We start from the raw sequence: 19,041 nt of genomic DNA, 5'->3' as shown, positions 1-19,041 counted from the left end.
GGTAGATGACAAGGTAATAATATGTCGCTCTGCCTCTGAACAAGGCAGTTAACCCACTGTTCTTAGGCCGTCATTGAAAATAAGAATGTGTTCTTAACTGACTTGCCAAGTAAAATAAATCCAGGACATTGTTTGTCTTGTCAGAGACGTTTAGAACAATTTCCTTAAACACTTGTTGGCCTACTTGAGCTCATTGTTTGTCCTTCCAGTTCCAGGTAGTCATATTGGCCCTTGTTCTTCAAAACATTGAAAGGCATCCAAATTGAAAGTGTCTCATAATGTTTAGGCTATTTATGTTGCTATGTGCCAAAAATGAATTAATCTTTACCCTAATGGGTTTTTAATAGTTGTGCATCATAAAACGCACACCAATGCCTATTTTAAGTGTTGATTGTGTTGTAATGCACCTCAAAATAACAAAATAACAGAAACACGTTTGAAAATAGATGGTTTTTATTTCCTATGTGGATCTCTTGATGGTTAGTAGTTGATAATGTTTGTCTCGAGTACAGATGGCACGTACTTCTGAGCCAATATCGGGTAACCAGAGAAAACAACGTTGTGGTCACCCTCTGTCCCTCTTGCTGTCCCCAAAACAGACTGTGCTCACCAAAAAATACCAAATGATGGACGATCAATAAATAACATTTATGTACATTTTACATTCACATGTTGGTATTTTTCCTCACACGTCGTGATGTTGACGTCATTCTCTCCGTTTTGCTGAGCTTTCGCTGTTACAATGTAACAGTTGTATAAAGTTGTCCCTTGATCGCAAGGCGGTGTGCCGTTGTTGCTTGGATCCTGAGCGAGATGTTGACAATGCATTTAGAAGCACTTGCGGTGGACAATGCTGGGGCCTGCCTCGTCGTATTCCTGCTTGGTGATCCACATTGCCTGGAAAGTGGACAGGGAAGCCAGGATGGAGCCACCGATCCAGACGGAGTATTTACGCTCAGGTGGGGCAATGATCTATGCCAAGTGAGAAAAGCAGTATTAGATACTGGGTACAATGACAATGAAACAATTATGCAGACCAATGGCATCTCTTTTAACTATTTTACTGTGCGTAAAAGTATTGTTTATTTGTAATTACCTTGATCTTCATGGTGCTGGGGGCCAGGGCAGTGATCTCCTTCTGCATACGGTCAGCAATACCAGGGTACATGGTGGTACCGCCGGAAAGCACATTGTTGGCGTACAGGTCCTTACGGATGTCAATGTCGCACTTCATGATGCTGTTGTAGGCAGTCTCATGAATACCAGCGGACTCCATACCTGTGCAGGTATACAATGATCAATATTAATATTCAACCACTCTTTAGGCCGAAGATTTTATGTTGGAGTATTTCATAGGCCTATAACGGTAAATACGCACCAATGAAGGAAGGCTGGAAGAGGGTCTCTGGGCAACGGAAACGCTCGTTACCGATGGTGATGACCTGACCGTCGGGAAGCTCGTAGCTCTTCTCCAGGGAGGAGGAGGAGGCGGCGGTGGCCATTTCATTCTCGAAGTCCAGGGCGACATAGCACAGCTTCTCCTTAATGTCACGCACGATCTCACGCTCGGCTGAAATGAGACATTTCCGTTAATGCGTAAAAGTATCCCCGTGCGTGTTGCGCTTTTGTGCGTAAAACGTTCTAATACTCGAAATTGACCAAACAAGCATATCTGTGCAAAAACACAAAGTTCATGCTCACCGGTTGTGACGAAAGAGTAGCCACGCTCGGTCAGGATCTTCATGAGGTAGTCAGTCAGATCGCGACCAGCCAGATCCAGACGCATGATGGCGTGGGGGAGAGCGTAACCCTCATAGATGGGGACGTTGTGGGTCACACCATCACCGGAGTCCAGCACAATACCTAAACACAGAAAACACCACAATTCAGTAAAGCAGACATCAACCCAAACACCAACAACTTGAAAAACAAATAGCGGGTTGTGTGCGGGGAAAAGGCGTGCATGGGGCAAGTTCTTACCGGTGGTACGACCGGAAGCGTACAGGGACAGGACAGCCTGGATGGCCACATACATGGCGGGAACGTTGAAGGTCTCGAACATGATCTGTGTCATCTTCTCTCTGTTGGCCTTGGGGTTCAGGGGGGCCTCAGTGAGCAGGGTGGGGTGCTCCTCGGGGGCAACGCGCAGCTCGTTGTAGAAGGTGTGGTGCCAGATCTTCTCCATGTCGTCCCAGTTAGTGATGATACCGTGCTCGATGGGGTACTTCAGGGTCAGGATACCCCTCTTGCTCTGAGCTTCATCTCCTACGTAGGAGTCCTTCTGACCCATACCCACCATCACACCCTGGAAGAGACAGAACAAGCCCATTGAGACACCGACAAGGACATGGCGCACACGCCTAACAACTACACATTATCATCTAACGGTACACTACACCTTGGACACTAAAACGGCACGTCGCACCTAACACATTACACGTTAGCACTAGTAAACTATACCTAAATGCATTTTTACTTGAATTCGTATATATTTGCCAATGTGCTTTTTATGCATATCTTTGTACTTTGGATATCATAATAGGCTATATCATGAGACAAGGTATGGTGCCTTCATTCACATAACTATCCATACCTAGGAGTGGTGTTTTTACGTACCTGGTGACGAGGGCGACCGACAATGGAGGGGAAGACAGCCCTGGGGGCGTCGTCACCGGCGAAGCCAGCCTTGACCAGGCCGGAGCCATTGTCGCACACAAGAGCGGTAGTCTCGTCGTCGTCACACATCTTGGTGGGTTCTGAGACAAGGTGCAAAAGGAACACACGTTTATCATACAGTATACTGTAAGTAGCCTCCTTACTGCAAGATCTCTCACTGACATTACGCACCTACATTCTGTGCGTAAAAACGACATTCTGTGCGTAAAAACGATACTTTCGGATGTGTTGCTGATGCATCATGTATGCAGACTGAAGATTATCCACTCGTAACAAATTTTCACACAGAATGAATCACATTACACTGAGAGTTGACCAAGAATGCCATCAGACATATTAGGTTGCCTACACCAGTGGTTCCAAAGTGGGGTCCACAATGTATGTTCTTAACCCTTAGATTACAGGTGCCAAACTCATTCTACGGAGGGCCGAGTGTCTGCTGGTTTTCAATCCTTCCTTGTACTTGATTGATGAATCAAGGTCATTAATTAGTAAAGAACTCCCCTCACCTGGTTGTCTAGGTCTTAATTAAAAGGAGAAAAAAACAAAAACCTGCAGACACTAGGCCCTCCATGGAATGAGTTTGACACCCCTGCATTAGATGCACTATAGTACTCCATCAATGATCCATTTTTTCAACTAAATTATTATTGTATTCCCCCAAAATATTGTATTCCCCAAAAATGCTATATTTAAGCTTTATACTGTCCAGGCACTCCACGTTGCATATTGCATAAGAACAGCCCTTAGCCGTGGTATATTGGCCATATACCACACCACCTCAGGTCTTATTGCTTAAATATGACACGGTAGTCTGACACGGTGGTCTCGGTAATTTTACCAAAGTGATCATGATAACGTTAGACTTCACATTACACAATGACCACAAAAATGTCAAAAATTGTTCCATGGAGTAATTTTACATTACGTATACGTTTTCTATTAATAAGGATTTCAGGTAACGCACTATAAACCTGTCGATCATCTGGTTAAATAGATCAACAATCAATACACACATCGGGTAACCTATCATATAGGGTAGCCTATAAGCATGTAATGCAGTCGTTCCAGGAACTTTTGATTCAATACAAAGTTGTGGATCTCTTTCTCTTCTTGATCTCACCTGCTGACATAACAGGTTTTCCAATATCCAGTAGACCTATTCAATATTTTGTCTGACATTATCTTAATATATCAAATGAACTACCAAAATGTCATTTGAAATAATTTTATCTCAAAGACCAATTATCATTTATCAATTAAATCAACATACTTTTTTACATGCACGCATTAGCCTACATTATGCAGTTAGACTAATGTATCAAATCAAATTCATTTTAATCCAATCTCTTCTATTATTATAATAATCACAGCCAGGTGAAATCTGTTTAGTTTACGAAAGTAGGCTAAAAGTTAAACTGAGCCGATGATTGGCTGCCAAGTTTCACTGACTGTCACAATACTGTGTAGATTATCTTTGATTTGTTTAATTCCTTATCCAGATTCCATGATGTAATGTCCCAGAGAGAGAAAAAAATCCACTCCTCGTATTGACCTCCTCGTGCAGCAGCGTGGTCTAATATTCCACGGGCCCGTTCTCTTACCTGGTTTTCTTTTAGAAGAAGCTCAGTTACAGAACTTTACAACTGCTGGTTCCAGCTAAGGACTGACAGCAACCGCCGTCAACCTTATATACCCGACGCCATCCACCTTTTTTCGTCTCCTGACAACCATTAGGAATGCCCATCTATTCCACAGGAATTCTCCCGACCCATTCATCCATATTTGGTTCTTGGGACGGGTGCGCACCGGACACTCCCGTAGACGAGCGCTGAAGAGCTCAGGGTCGCACTTCGTAATGCGCAGGACGGTCCATATATGGAGAGGTAGTCCCGAATCCAAACTGTAGCGCTCGGCCCGTGTATGGAGAGCCAAGGGGTGTAATCCGTCGGACTCCTGCATGGCATTTTGAACACAGGCGCGCTTTGACGCAGGACTACACACGTCCATATTCCTCGTTCTATGACAGCATGTAGTGCCAAATCATTCAATGATGCAAGTATATTGACTGTGGCTTTATTTTTTTCTTTAATCTCTTTGCAAATGACTTGCTTTCCTGAGCGCACCTCGTCAAGGTAGCCCATATTCTATTCATGTTATTTTATTGGTTTATGTTGATTCCTTTACAGCTAGAGCAGGCGCGATTTTATAAAGGGTTGTTTAATGGAACACTACAAGTTATTAAATAGGGAATATCTCGGTGTATTTTACCCGATTCTTTGTCAGATGCATGTTATTGTAATTGATAAGAACATGTTAAGTATAGCATTTTTTTGGGGGGGGTGTTGTCTCTCAAATGGTCTTTCAAAGATGTATGTGTAGCTGTTAGTCCAGTAATATTTTGTTATACTAAAAGTTTGAAACACATTCTGCCATTAAAATCTCAAACTTCATGAACTGAATTAACATTGACGTTATTCTCCAGCATTAACAACGGCAAGTAGAGAGGGGGGAAGTTGTGTCAAGTTTGAGATGGGGGCGTTTCTTGTGGTAGCTGGTCACTTGTAACTTCCGCATTTACTACAGTGGCCATGGTCTGGTTTCTCTGAACAGGGGGTAGGTGAAAGCAGATAGGACCCTAGCCATGCAGTCGAACAGCTGCAGCCAGCCACCAAGGCATGGACAATTCCTTTTTTGTAGCCCAGCGTTTAAAAAAAGGGTCTTAATAAACATGTTTGTCCAACTTCTTACTCATCACTGCCAAGGCATCCAACTAAATGCACTTGTGGAAAGGTATTTTAGTACAAGAAAACAAAATGTTTAAAATTGCATGTCATTATCCAACTTCCATTGGTCCCTATAATTTATTTGAGCTTTGTTAGGCATGTTATTGATGGGATAGCCTACTTCATATACCAATATTACATTTGTCACTTAACGGATGCTCTTATCCAGAGCGATTTACAGTGGTGAGTGCATACATTTTCGTACTAGTCTCCCGTGGGAATCAAACTCACAACCCTGACATTGCATGCGCCATGCGGGACCAATACCCCAGGCTCGTAAATGTTATCTCCATACCAACCAGACACAACACCCCCATCCATGGAGGCATTCTACAAGCCAGACAGGAAGTCCGGTGATCAAATATTCAGCAGAAGCCTGGCTTCCAAACCTGGAGCTCTGACACAAACTGTCAAAGACCTATGAAAGATTCTACCAGGTAGTTAGTCACCATCCCTATGACAACTACTCAAAATAGTCAATCAAGACTATTGAGAAGGTTTGAAAAAGTATGCTTAGAAGCCAATCAAAAGCTATTGGCACACCTTCTCTGAGGGAGTTCTTTCAATCCCACCCCATATAGGGCTACTGAACTTTCAATCCCCCTCCCCCATAAAGGCGGTAGCTGTAATTTATTGTGTATGTCCCTAATTTAACCTCCATTTTCTATTTTTAGGACAAGACATAGAGGCCATCTGCTTCTGCCATCAGTGAAAGTGGATCAGTTGCAGACTCCTCTAAGGGTTGGAGAGACACTTGAGGAGTCAGGCCCCGCTATTTAAACAAGAACCCAATACAGTTGGCAATGTAGGCTACAGCACCCAATGGCTTGCTGCAGAAATCCAATAGCCTTTCATGGCATGTTAGTCAATGAGTGTGGCTTGTTGTTGAGATGGATGTTGTGTTCATTTTGAGCGGCTAGTATAGGAATATTTTCCATGAGGTGTGTACTGTTTCATCTACCTGGTCCTAGCCTAACAGCTTCAGTTGAATCCATGACATTTACTCTCCTGACTTTTACTCAAGCAATTATCACAGGAGATATAGGTGTATTGGAGACTCAGGATGTGTATCTACATATGTTACCATTTCCCAGGTTATCGAGGTAAGGAAATAAAACAATACATTTTGTTTTTCAAAGACTTCAAGCAGTCTTTAGTGAATGCCAAAATCAAAAGAATAGAACATTTACATTTACAGAAATATGACATTTATTTAGAAAATGCAACACGTTATCTTTTTGTCAAGCAAACAGTAAAAATGGAAAGTAAGGAACAAACCAAGTGCAACCTGGGAGACATAGTTGTGAAAGGGGTCAGGGGTCATCAGATCTGTGCTTGCAGGTAATGTTCATAGTTGGCCCGCAGTACAAACTCAAAAGTGGGCTTTGATTTCAAAGCCTCCATCTCGTCCAGCTGAAGAAGGTCTTTGACATCAGGAAGGTAGGTCTGTAGAGAAACACCTGGAAAACAACAAGAGAACACATTCTGAATAGGTTGGAAGGGTCATAAAGAGGTACATAATAAACAGAGCAGTGACACTCAATACCCTTTTTCAATTTTTTGTAATTAATTAAAAAAAATATTACAACAATCTCCTAAATATCTCTTAAGTAACTCTTGAAATGTGTTGTTTACAAACAAATGAACTGATGAGAATACAGTGAAATCCTTTAGTCAGACACCGAGCCAAAATGGCTACTGCAGTGCTTACCTTCTTGTATGAGCTTGAGGAGGATCTTGACAAAGATGCTGTCCTTGGCTGCCTCCAGAGGGTCATCGTTCCCATCAGCAGATAACCAGCTGTGAGCACAGCGGAAAGGAAGCTCAATGAAAACTTACGGTAATAACAATAATGCTTATTAATTCATTGCATTTACTATATAAAGCGCACTGACAACATAAACAAAATGTAAGAAGTGTCAAACAGTGTATTTACACCTATCAAATCCTTTCAGATTTGGAATGAGGAAATCAGCAAGAAAGGGAGTAAGAGTGACATATTAGAAGGATTAGGGCCATTGAGCGGTACTTACTCGTCTTTCTTGAGGGCCTTGCAGAAGATCTCACACTTGAGTCCCTCAATGTCCACAGCGTCCTCCTGCAACAAGAATATGGCCCATATCAGTGAACCCTGACAGACCTGATTAATCAACCCTGAGCTAATGATTCATGCTAGCGACAGTAGGACTACCTCGTCTATGTACTCCAGTAGATCCAGAGCCTTCTTGAAGTCATACTCATTGGCTCGTCGGTTGTCATCACAAATATACAGCTGGTGAGAAAATAGAAAAATTAGGTCAGTCCATTGGCATTTGTAGGAGTTGTATTTTGTGGTTCAGTTGGTGACAGGGAGGATAGATGTGTGTGTTGTATTGTCATCGTGTGTCCGTGTGGCGGCAGGCATGTGGATTTATGTAGAGTTACTGGTTGTGCGACTGCGTGTGTGGTCTACTTAAGCAATAAGCATGAGGGGGTGTGGTATATGGAATCTTAGTTTAGTCCTAGCTTGAGATATAACAACAAAAATGTTATCCCATAATGGGTATCAATGTATGATGTGGTATATGGCCAATATACCATGGCTAACAGCTATTATGCAAAACGCAACACAGAGTGCCTGGATACCGCCCTTAGCCATGGTATATTTGCCATATATCACAACCCCCCGAGGTGCCTTATAGATATTAGAAAACTGGCTACCAACGTAATTAGAGCAGTAAAAATAAATATATACGGTCTGATATACCAAGGCTGTCAGGCAGCCAAATCAGCATTCTGGGCTCGAACCACCCAGTTTATAATGGTCCATTGGTAAGGTTGTCTGTGTTGGGTTATGTGGTATGTGAGTGGTCCACTGATGTGTGTTCTGACATTAATAAGGTTGTGAGCGCTGAGCAGCGGCATGGTGTCTGGGTTCTGTTGTTTCTCCTCCAGTAGCTGTTTGGGCAGAGTCTCCTGGTGCAGCAGGAACCGCTCCTGCTCTACCATGTCTGTAGGATGACAAAGAAAACACTTGTGATATCCCTGCAGAACTCACCAATTAGACACCCTACAGTGAACAGAGGTTTCCTTGCTTATTTTGCATCAAATAGTGTCTGTTGTCTTAGGGCTAAATACTAACACAGTTTAAAATACATGTTCATAACTCCCATTGACAATAATGTATGATTTAAGTGAGAATTAAGCAGCAGTATCTCAAGTAGCCCCTTACCGTCTACTTGTTTCTTCATCACAGCCTCAGGCATGTCTGATGCCAGGGCAGTCAGTTTACTGAGAGCCAACAGGGTCTTCTTCTTCACAAAGTAACGCGTCTCCATGTTGGCCTGGCCATACAGGGTTTTGTAAGCCTGGGGAGAGAGAGCTGGTCAAATAAATATCACAAATGCAACACTGTTTCTTTAACATTGGAAACTACACTATGCAACTGCCAAACTACTGTATGTATTTTCATAAGAAGTGGCATGTTCACAAGTTAGCTACTAAGTTCAACTGATGTGTGTGTGAATGAATGAGAGTGTGTGTGTGTGTGTGTTTCACTTACACTGCTGAAGTCGTGGACGTGGATGTGGTGCAGCCAGCTGAGGTGTTCGTGGGACTGCAGGAAGCTGGCCAGCTGCTGGTGCTGGGCGATGGGCTGGGAGAGCAGCTTGCCCCTCTTCCCCTTCTCCATGTACCAGCGGAACAGGAAGTCCGCAAAGTTCTACAGGAAGTGACATGTAAATTAAATGAAACCCTCAGCATCTATGGAATCTTAGTCTAGTCCTAGCTTGAGAAATAACCCTCAAAAATGTTATCCAATAATGGGTATCAATGTATGACTTACATGCGCAGTCTGAGTAACGGCAGGTAGACTAGCGGTTAAGATCGTTGGGCCAGTAACCAAAAGATTGTTGGTTCGAATCATTGAGCCGACTAGGTGAAAATCTGTCTATGTGCCCTTGAGCAAGGCACTTAACCCTAATTGCTCCTGTAAATCGCTCTGGATTAGAGCGTCTGCTAAATAATAAAAAAATGTAACATGCACATATCCCTTGTTAGTGCCAGATTTGATAAAACACCAGTGATAAAATTGGGTCGTGTTCAGTACGGCACACAGTAGCAAAACATTTGGCAACAACAACCAACATCTGTGTTCTTATTGGACCAGTTCAAGTAGTACCCGCCCCATTTCAAAATTTCTCCACCTAATGAACACCACCCTGGTTTTAGAGGATTAGTGTCTGACCTGGTCGGCGAACTTGGCCATGTAGTGCTGCAGTCTGTTTTGGTTGTCAGTCTGCTCACACATCTGGACCAGGATGTCAAAGTCACAGTACTTCTCTGCCAGTGCCGCCACCCACTGGTACTGACCCAGCTCCACTGGAACATAAAGAAAAGTTAACGCCCTTAATATTATTTAAGTGTACATAATACCGTTATAATGGATGCAATAAGCAGTCAGACTTATAATTTATGAAAAATATCAGCTACATTTAGCTATAAAATGTGTAATTCCACTGAAAGGATTAAGATAAAAATGATTTTGATTTCAAAATGGCTTGAGCCGGTAACCAAATACTCAAGCCAAAATGTCCGCCCGGTATTTTGCGTTCAATCTCCACTCACACAGTGGTGCGAGCAGCTCAGAGCGGCGCTGCGTGTACTCCATCTCCAGGGTGTTGTAGCGGTCCTGCTGGCCCGGACGGCCCGGTCTCAGTGAGGTCAGCTGGGAAACGTAGCCTCCCAGGAGCACGTCCAGCAGCGCTGCCAGCTGCTCGTTCAGGCCATTGCGCAGCTCTGAGTCGGCGTGAGGGTACACGTCACGCAGGATCACCTCGTGCTGGCGGGTGATGACGGTGCGAACCCCTCCCAGACCGCTAGAGGCTGTGGGGAGAGAAAGAGACAGGTTTGGGTATTAAGGGCGAATCTGAATTGTCTTACGTTTGGGAGACTTCTAAATTCTTCTCCATCGCAGTGAAAGGGATCTAGCATTTCGCTTTCACCTATCCTGTCTTTTCAGATCAGTTGACATTAACAAAAGGAGACAAGGCGTTATAAGAAGTTACTTTAGACTACTATGTGTATGTGTGTGTTCAACAGGGAATGTACCGGTCCATGGGATGTATTCTGGCTCAGCAGGGGTGCTCTCTGAGACTCTGTACAGTGAGGCCTTGGTGTCTCTGTACTGACCAGCAGCCTGCAGCATGTCCTGGAATACAACACACAAACGTACACAAATTACTGACTGTGCCATCACAAGAAATACAACCTCACACGCAACATGACCTAGATATATGAACAAAAATCTAAAACGCTAGAGGCAACACTTTCAATGATTTTACTGAGTTACAGTTCATATAAGGAAATCAGTCGATTGAAATAAATTCATTAGGCCCTAATCTATGGAATTCACATGACTGGGCAGGGGCACAGCCATTGGTGGGCATAGGCCCAGCACCTGGGGAGGCAGGCCCAGCACAAGGTGCACCTGTGTAATGGGCATGCCATTTAATCATCTTTTTGATATGCCACACCTGTCAGATGGATGGATTATCTGGGCAAAGAAAAAATGCTCACTAACAGGAACGTAAACATATTAGAGAGAAATAACGTTTTTGTGTGTATGGAACATTTCTAGGACCTTTTATTTCAGCTCATGGACCAACACTTTAAATGTTACGCTTATATTTTTGCTCAGTGTATATACAGTGCATTCGGAATGTATTCTGACCCCTTGACTTTTCCCACATTTTGTTAGGTTACAGTCTTATTCAAAATTATATAAAATAATTTTTTGTTCCTCATTAATCTACACACAATACCCCATAATGACAAAGCGAAAACAGGTTAAGAAATGTTTGCAAATGTATGAAAAAATAAAATACCTTATTTACATAAGTATTCAGACCCTTTGCTATGAGACTTGAAAATTGAGCTTAGGTGCATCCTGTTTGTTTGATCATCCTTGAGATGTTTCTACAACTTGGAGTCCACCTGTGGTAACTTCAATTGGTAGGGCATGATTTGGAAAGGCACACACCTATAAGGTCCCACAGTTGACAGTGCACGTCAGAGCAAAGACCAAGCTATGAGGTCGAAGGAATTGTCCGTAGCGCTCTGAAACAGGATTGTGTCGAGGCATAGATCTGGGGAAGGGTACCAAAAAATGTCTGCAGCATTGAAGATCCCCAAGAACACAGTGGCCTCCATTTAAGAATGATGGAGGAAGTTTGGAACCACCAAGACTCTTCCTAGAGCTGGCCACCCAGCCCAACTGAGCAATCGGGCTTTGGTCAGGGAGGTGACCAAGAACCCGATGGTCACTGACAGAGCTCCAGAGTTCCTCTGTGGAGATGGGAGATCCGTCCAGAAAGACAACCATCTCTGCAGCACTCTACCAATCAGGCCTTTATGGTAGAGTGGCCAGATGGAAGCCATTCCTCAGTAAAAAGGCACATGACAGCCCACTTGGAGTCTGCAAAAAGGTACCTAAAGGACTCTCAGACCATGAGAATCAAGATTCTCTGGTCTGATGAAACCAAGATTGAACTCTTTGGCCTGAATTCCAAACGTCACATCTGGAGGAAACCTGGCAGCATCATGCTGTGCGAATGTTTTCTGCGGCAGGGACTGGGAGACTAGTCAGGATCGAAGGAAAGATGAACGGAGCAAAGTACAGAGAGATCCTTGATGAAAACCTGCTCCAGAGCACTCAGGACCTCAGACTGGGGCGAAGGTTCACCTTCCAATAGGACAAATAGCACACAGCCAAGACAACGCAGGAGTGGCTTCGGGACAAGTCTCTGAATGTCCTTGAGTGGCCCAGCCAGAGACCGGACTTGAACCCAATCCACCATCTCTGGAGAGACCTGAAAATAGCTGTGCAGCGACGCTCCCCATCCAACCTGACAGAGCTTGAGAGGATCTGCAGAGAAGAATGGGAGAAACTCCCCAAATACAGGTGTGCCAAGCTTGTAGCGTCATACCAAGAAGACTCAAGGCTGTAATCGCTGCCAACGGTGCTTCAACAAAGTACTGAGTAAAGGGTCTGAATACTTATGTAAATGTGCTAGTTTTTTGTTGTTGTTGACATTTGCAAAAATTTATACAAACCTCTATTTGCTTTCTCATTATGGAGTATTGTGTTTAGATTGACGAGGGGGGAAAAAAACGATTTAAATCAATTTTAGAATAACGCTGTAATGTAACAAAAATAACATTTGAAATGTGGAAAAAGTCAAGGGGTCTGAATACTTTCCGAATGCACTGTAGATACACAGTGTATAGAAGCACACCATATGATCAAAAGGAAACCATACACAGGCATGGGCGATACGTGACGAACAATATGGATGTGGATACAGAGAGCCTGCACTGCCTGTGTTGTGTACCTTGATGATGGTGTTGACACTGAGCACCACTTCAGCCCACTTCACAGAGTCCACAGGGTTCTCCTTCAGAGTCCTCTCCTCCTCTTCTAGTAGACACTCAAAGACTGAGGAGATCTGAGACACCTACACACACACACATTCACACACACCTTAATAACCTCACCTGAGGCATAAGACAGAAGCTTCCCACAATCCCAAAGCTAATGTTTTGGCATTGACAAAATGATTTGATGATTTAAATTGGAATCTCAAATCATCTAAATTGTGTGAAGACCCCAACTCTGCTGGGGATATTATCTCTGTCATTGTCACCAGACCCCAACTCTGCTGGGGATATTATCTCTGTCATTGTCACCAGACCCCAACTCTGCTGGGGATATTATCTCTGTCATTGTCACCAGACCCCAACTCTGCTGGGGATATTATCTCTGTCATTGTCACCAGACCCCAACTCTGCTGGGGATATTATCTCTGTCATCGTCACCTCTCTGAAGAAGACGTCTGCGGCCGTGAGGCTGGTGGACACGGTTGCGTTGCTCTTCCTCAAGGCAATGAGGATGGCGCGATTGACCAGATCGCCGTGCTTGGCGTGGTGGTTCTTCAGCGTCATGGCGGCCTGTAGCTTCTCGGCGTGTTCACACAGCAACAGGCGCGTCGCCATGGGAGACGAGCGCACCGCGGTCTGGCCCAGCCGGTCCAGGAGACCCACCTGTGGGGGAGGGGAGGTGGAGTGGGGGAGAGAGCAAGTAGAAGAGAGTAAGATATAGGGGTGGGGAGTAATGAGGCAAGGTTGTTGAACTCAGTCATGACATATCAATCTTTATTCATAGATCTGTGAGGAGTCCTGGAATGAAGTCCGATCCCACGGTGACACAGAGGATTAGAATTATTCCGGATTAAACGGGATTGAAATGTATTTCTATGCAGGTGGCCCACAGGATTAGAATTATTCAGGATTATTCGGGACTGAAATATATTTCTATGCAGGTGGCCCACCTGTAGCAGGAAGTCCATGAAGCAGCCGTGGGCCTTCATCTTGTCCTCTAGCTGGTGGAGGATGATGAGGGAGGTCAGGGGGAAGCCAGCACTCTCTGGACACGACAACACAGAAACAAGGTCACTTCTATGTGGAACAATATATTCAATCATTTTGATAGAAAATAACTACAGATTTCCATGTCTTCGCCTGTCTACATTTCTCTCCCTCTTTCTGTTCTCTTTTCCTTCCTTCCTTCCCCTCCCTCCATCCCTCCCACCGTCAGGGACAGACTCGGCCCAGCGGGGGTCTGAGGCTGGGTAGTCGTCCACCAGGTCCAGGTTGATCCGGGTCACCACCAGGTCGAGCTCCCCGCCCACCTCCCCGTCTCCGTCCCCCTCCGGGGGGAACAGCTCGTCTGTCATGGTCTGGGCCCCAACCAGGTCATTCCTGACAAACACACCAGTTACGTTCTACTCACAACATTATAAGGTCAACTCAATAGTAACAATGTGTATTGCTTAGATCATTTAACCAGGTAATTCCCTAAACACAAAATAATTTGACATAATTACTTAGTGGTACTCATTTGAAGTGTACACACCCCATTCACTCTGTCTACATGTACACTCTCACACACACACTCACAAACACTCTCTCCCTCTTTCTGTAAAAAAACTCTCACAGAGCCCTGCGTCCTCATTTGGCAGTAACAGCTGCTTGAGCTTACCAACAACAGGGCAGATGCAATCACAGAGCGCAAGTAATTACACAGACCTAAATCCACATCGTCCTCAACACAGGGACATTTGTTCAGGGGAGGAACAAACAAATTCCCTGGTTTTACGAAGGAGGTCTGTGTCACTGTCAATAAAACTCAAACTTCAGCAATTGGGGCCAACGTCACACAATCGTTCTGCAGACTTACCGGCAGAACTGCAGGAACGCTGCTTTTAGGAGTTTGGTTTTGTCCTCTTGCGCTACAGGCTCCATCCTAGTCGGAGTCTCCATAGCAGTTGCCTTGAAACAAAAAAAGTGTGAATTCATAAATAACGTACGTCATAAAACAATGTGTACTCACCAATGATGGAAAAAAAATAAGAGAAAATGTAAACATTGCTAGTTCACCAATTTAATGTCATCTCATTTTCCACACAAGTCAATTGGTGACCCAGTTCCTTATCAGAGACCTAGCACTGCTTTAATTCATCTGACTCTACTCTCTACCTCAGGGCCGGCCCCAGCCAGGGAGAAGCAGAGGGAGTCCTCCATGGTCTCAGGCAGCATGGAGGCACTCTCCCTGGCCACCACGGCCACCAGACCACTGTTCTGGGAGAAGAACACTGGCAGGTTGGCACAGCAGCCCCCACCACGCAGACGGTCACCTGGAGAGATGAAGGAGGACGGTGAGAATAGAAACATGGGAGGTGAGTCAAGTCAAATTGACCATTCATGAAAATGGATAATGAGCTAAAAAGACAAAAGGTTGATGATATTATTATGATAACTATGAATTACTGAGAGCTGTTGTAGCCATCTACACCATTCACTCATCAATACCATTCTGTTTAAAACATTGGGTGCATGTCAACAGTCTCTAAAGGCTTCCTCTTCTTGTCAATTTTTTGATTAAGAAAAGGAGATGAGGAAATGGGCCAACTTGAAACTATTGAGAAGCACCCAATGTCCTCTAACCTTGAGTCCATTATCCATGTCTCTTACCAGATGTGTTGAAGGGGATCTTCTCCTCAGGTAGACCTCCTCTGCCGGTACCGGTGGAGCAGGCAAACACCAGCTCCTCATTGTACATGAAGGCAGCAGGGCTGGAGGCCCGTGGTAACATCAGCCTCATGGCCTGGAGAGCATCCTCACTCTGAGGGGAATAACACAACATATCAACCATTAGACAAATAAACATCGACATTTAAACTGAAGGAAGACCTTCATGGTTGATATTTTCACGTCTGAAAAATAGCATTCCAAATGCGCGAAGCCTTGAGCGTATTTAGAGAAAGTCTACTTAAGGAACCTACTGCCACTTTCAAAAATACAATTTTGTGAACCATAATACACAATTTCAGTTGAAGCCCAACAGTGACCAGGGTTGAGTGAAGACTGACCTGGAAGGGGGGGTTGTACTTGGTGACCTCCACAGAGAGCTCCTCAGAGATGTTGTTGCCGTTGTCCAGCAGGGTGACCAGGCAGAAGTAGGCCAGGCAGGGGGAGTCTGAGGGGTGCCAGGCTGCCGCCAACACTACCAGGCCATCCCTGGAACACAAAATTATAGTCAGAAGTGTGTAGAATCATAAAAAGTCACAGTCACCAGCTGACTATTACATCAAATAATGTAGTGAGATAAATACATCCAGAAACCTAGATGAGAGCGACACTTACTGGCTCAGTTGCATGTCCATGTAGGTAACGTTCACTCCTTCCTTGATTTCCTCATAGTTGCTCTCTGACCCCTGATAGATGGCGAGAGAGAAAAAAATATATATATAATAAAACTGTTCATGCCTTCAGGACAATCATCCAATCTACAGGTAACTACCAAAATATAGGAAACACCAACTTAAGTGTCTTAATATGGTGTTGGGCCACCACGAGCTGCCTGAAAAGCGTGGCATAGATTTGGCATTGATTCTACAAGTGTCTGGAACTCTATTGGAGGGATGAAAAACAATTTTTCCACAATAAATTCCATAATTTGGTGTTTTGTTGACAGTGGTGGAAAACACTGTCTCAGGCGTCGCTCCGGGATCTCATAAGTGTTCAATTGGGTTGAGATCTGGTGACTGAGACACACACACACTTTAAAACTGCTATGCTCCTTTGATACCCCTCTTTCAAAGTAACTGAGATCTCTTCTAGCCATGGTAGCCAAAATGGCTAAACATGATGATATGTTAACTCAGGAAGCACATGCTTTGTGTCCCTCATTTACTCTAGTGTTTCCTTTATTTTGGCAGTTACCTATACAACCAAGGGGATGGTTCACCTCAAAGTAACGCACCATGATTTAACGCAACCTGACATAAAGTAACGCAACACAACAAACATGTAAAGTGTGGTTCTGCTTACCCAGATGGCGTCGGCGACACTCTCCGTCAGAGCGCGGCTGGAGTCCCAGCTGAGGACCTGGTGCTCTGTGACCTCATCCACCTCCCATTTACTGAGCCCACAAGAGGTCAGAGTATACAGGCAGCCCGTCTCTCCCACCCACAGAACACTGTGGAGCTATAGAGGGAGGAGAGGGTATGTGAGCTGCCATCATCATATTAACAATTAATTACTATAATTTGGGGATTCATAGGACTCCACTAGAAGAAACGTGCATTGTTGTTGGTGAGCGGGGCGAGCATGCCAAACAGGCTGGAGACGCGGCGTCCGATCCCGGAAAGCACCCCCTGGCCCTGCTGTAGCGCCCTCTGCAGCAGCTTTCCGGAGGGGTCCGCCCCGAGACGCATCATCTGGCCCTTATAGGATGACACGATGAAACTACCCCCCTGAGGGATGAGAGGGATGGTGGGATGAGGGAGGAGAGGAAGTGGGATGAAAACAACAGCACAATGTTTAATCAGATTAATATGTTCAAAATGTATGTGTGCTACCGTTTGACACACAATTTGTTGGTAATTCTCAATCCACTAATAATGAGAACCTGCTCTATACATCTTTATTTGTGATTGAGGAGCAGCATTCTATTCAAAACAAGAACAATGCATCCACAACATAACAACTTACCCTAACAGCCACAACAAAGTTGCAGAGGTTTTCACCCATGTCGACCACAGTCTCAGTGTAATTCCCCTCGTGGGCCAAACTGGGCCAGAACCGGGCTGTTCCCTCTGGAGCCACCGCCATGACAGAGATAGACTGAGCATTCAAGACAAAGTCCACAACAGTAAACAACCACGACTGATGGTGAGTCGATTGGAATTTCAGTTCATTTGTTCCTGATTATTAGCCTGGGTGCCAGCTTATTCAGTCAGGAACGCCTTGTCAAAGACAACAATAAGTAGACTAAAGCAGAAAGAGACTGACACTCAGGCTAGCTGCTCAACAGCTACTGTAACAGCTAAGTCATTAGGCAGACATGCGCAAAAAAGTTCCCACCTTCGGAGGTTGAATAGTTTAGTTTCCTGATACAGTCATTGATTACCTGAACAGTGGCAGTCTCCAGAGGGCTGGGAGATGATATGGAGATGAGATCAGCATAGTATGCAAACTCACTAGCGGGCAGCTGGAGGCCCTTACATACTGACAACTAGGAGACATAACAGAGAAGGTTCATTCATTGGCACTGCATATTTTTTTTTAAATTATAGGACACTCTGTATCAATGCGTTGCATATCTCATAATTATCAACAAGGGTTGTGTATTCAGTGTTGAAACGGAGTGACACAAAGAGAGTAGGGTTCTACCTGGACTTGCCCAATAAGGAGTGCTCATTTTGTGTTCTGTTTCAAAGCGTTTCGCTACGGTGTGACCTACTGGACTGTACCTTTGCAACAGCAGTCTGGCAGATCTTCCAGATAATCAGTCTCTCTCCACACACCATCCAGGCCCAGCCACTCTCATCCACCTTCACAGAGATCTGGTCATCGGCTGAGGGACACAAAACACGTGGGAGAGGAGAACATCAGCCAGACTGCATTGATCGGGATGACCTGTACAATGCATTCTACAGCATGTATAACTCGCAGAGAGATAATGACAGGAAAGAGTCAATGACCCACCATCAGCCATTGTCAAAGCCTCCATGACTTTGACAGGTAGAGAAGAGCCAAACGTCTGGACATCGAAGTGGAGTGCTTCTGAAGTTGAGTAGCTCTGCACACGCGTGGGAGTTGATCTGGAAATGAGAGGGTGAGCAGTTTTTTAAAAACACTCCACGAGTGACTGTGCCTCAAGAGACATTGTTGACAATGATGGAGCATGGACACAAACCTCGCTGCTAACGACGTCCTACGTGGGGAAAAGAGAAGCCCTGTAGGTGTACCGGCGAGACTCTTTCTACCGGTGACCCTTGAGGACTGCCTTCGGCCTGAACTAGGGGTGGGACGAGGGCTAAACATCGTAGCTGTACCCCAAAATGCTCAATATTCATTCAACTCCAGACAGCTCTTCTTATTTTGCGCGCACAATATGAAACTTTAGGCGCATGAAATATACGTCATGAAATACAAACTCAGATTCGCAGTACATAGTTGGTCCACTAGATCGTGCCAT

The 19,041-nt window shown here is 44.6% G+C and overlaps 2 protein-coding genes across 2 annotated transcripts; both read right to left on the bottom strand.

The window, feature by feature from the left end:
- Positions 1-435: 435 nt before the first annotated feature.
- On the bottom strand, positions 436-4,515 carry LOC139568571 (actin, alpha skeletal muscle 2-like). Its single transcript, XM_071390490.1, has 7 exons — positions 4,281-4,515; positions 2,617-2,756; positions 1,981-2,305; positions 1,702-1,863; positions 1,379-1,570; positions 1,097-1,278; positions 436-972 (listed from the first exon to the last, which is right to left on the bottom strand). Exons 2-7 carry the CDS (start codon positions 2,743-2,745, stop codon positions 829-831), a joined length of 1,134 nt encoding a protein of 377 aa, XP_071246591.1. The 5' UTR covers positions 2,746-2,756; positions 4,281-4,515; the 3' UTR covers positions 436-828.
- Positions 4,516-6,647: 2,132 nt separating this feature from the next.
- Positions 6,648-18,980, bottom strand: LOC139568567 (nuclear pore complex protein Nup133-like). The gene is made up of 26 exons (XM_071390486.1): positions 18,760-18,980; positions 18,549-18,664; positions 18,314-18,417; positions 17,971-18,075; positions 17,553-17,684; positions 17,144-17,314; positions 16,890-17,045; positions 16,203-16,273; positions 15,929-16,076; positions 15,531-15,681; positions 15,036-15,193; positions 14,737-14,828; positions 14,089-14,258; positions 13,829-13,923; positions 13,317-13,541; positions 12,833-12,955; positions 10,551-10,650; positions 10,068-10,325; positions 9,688-9,821; positions 9,004-9,162; positions 8,674-8,809; positions 8,334-8,452; positions 7,654-7,734; positions 7,496-7,560; positions 7,174-7,262; positions 6,648-6,922 (listed from the first exon to the last, which is right to left on the bottom strand). Exons 1-26 carry the CDS (start codon positions 18,885-18,887, stop codon positions 6,786-6,788), a joined length of 3,423 nt encoding a protein of 1,140 aa, XP_071246587.1. The 5' UTR covers positions 18,888-18,980; the 3' UTR covers positions 6,648-6,785.
- Between the last annotated feature and the right edge of the window lie 61 nt (positions 18,981-19,041).

Source organism: Salvelinus alpinus, chromosome 2, assembly GCF_045679555.1.
Source record: "Salvelinus alpinus chromosome 2, SLU_Salpinus.1, whole genome shotgun sequence".
Classification (NCBI taxonomy): domain Eukaryota; kingdom Metazoa; phylum Chordata; class Actinopteri; order Salmoniformes; family Salmonidae; genus Salvelinus; species Salvelinus alpinus.
The sequence above is the reverse complement of the archived record's forward strand: the minus strand, read 5'-3'. Positions and strand labels throughout refer to the sequence as shown.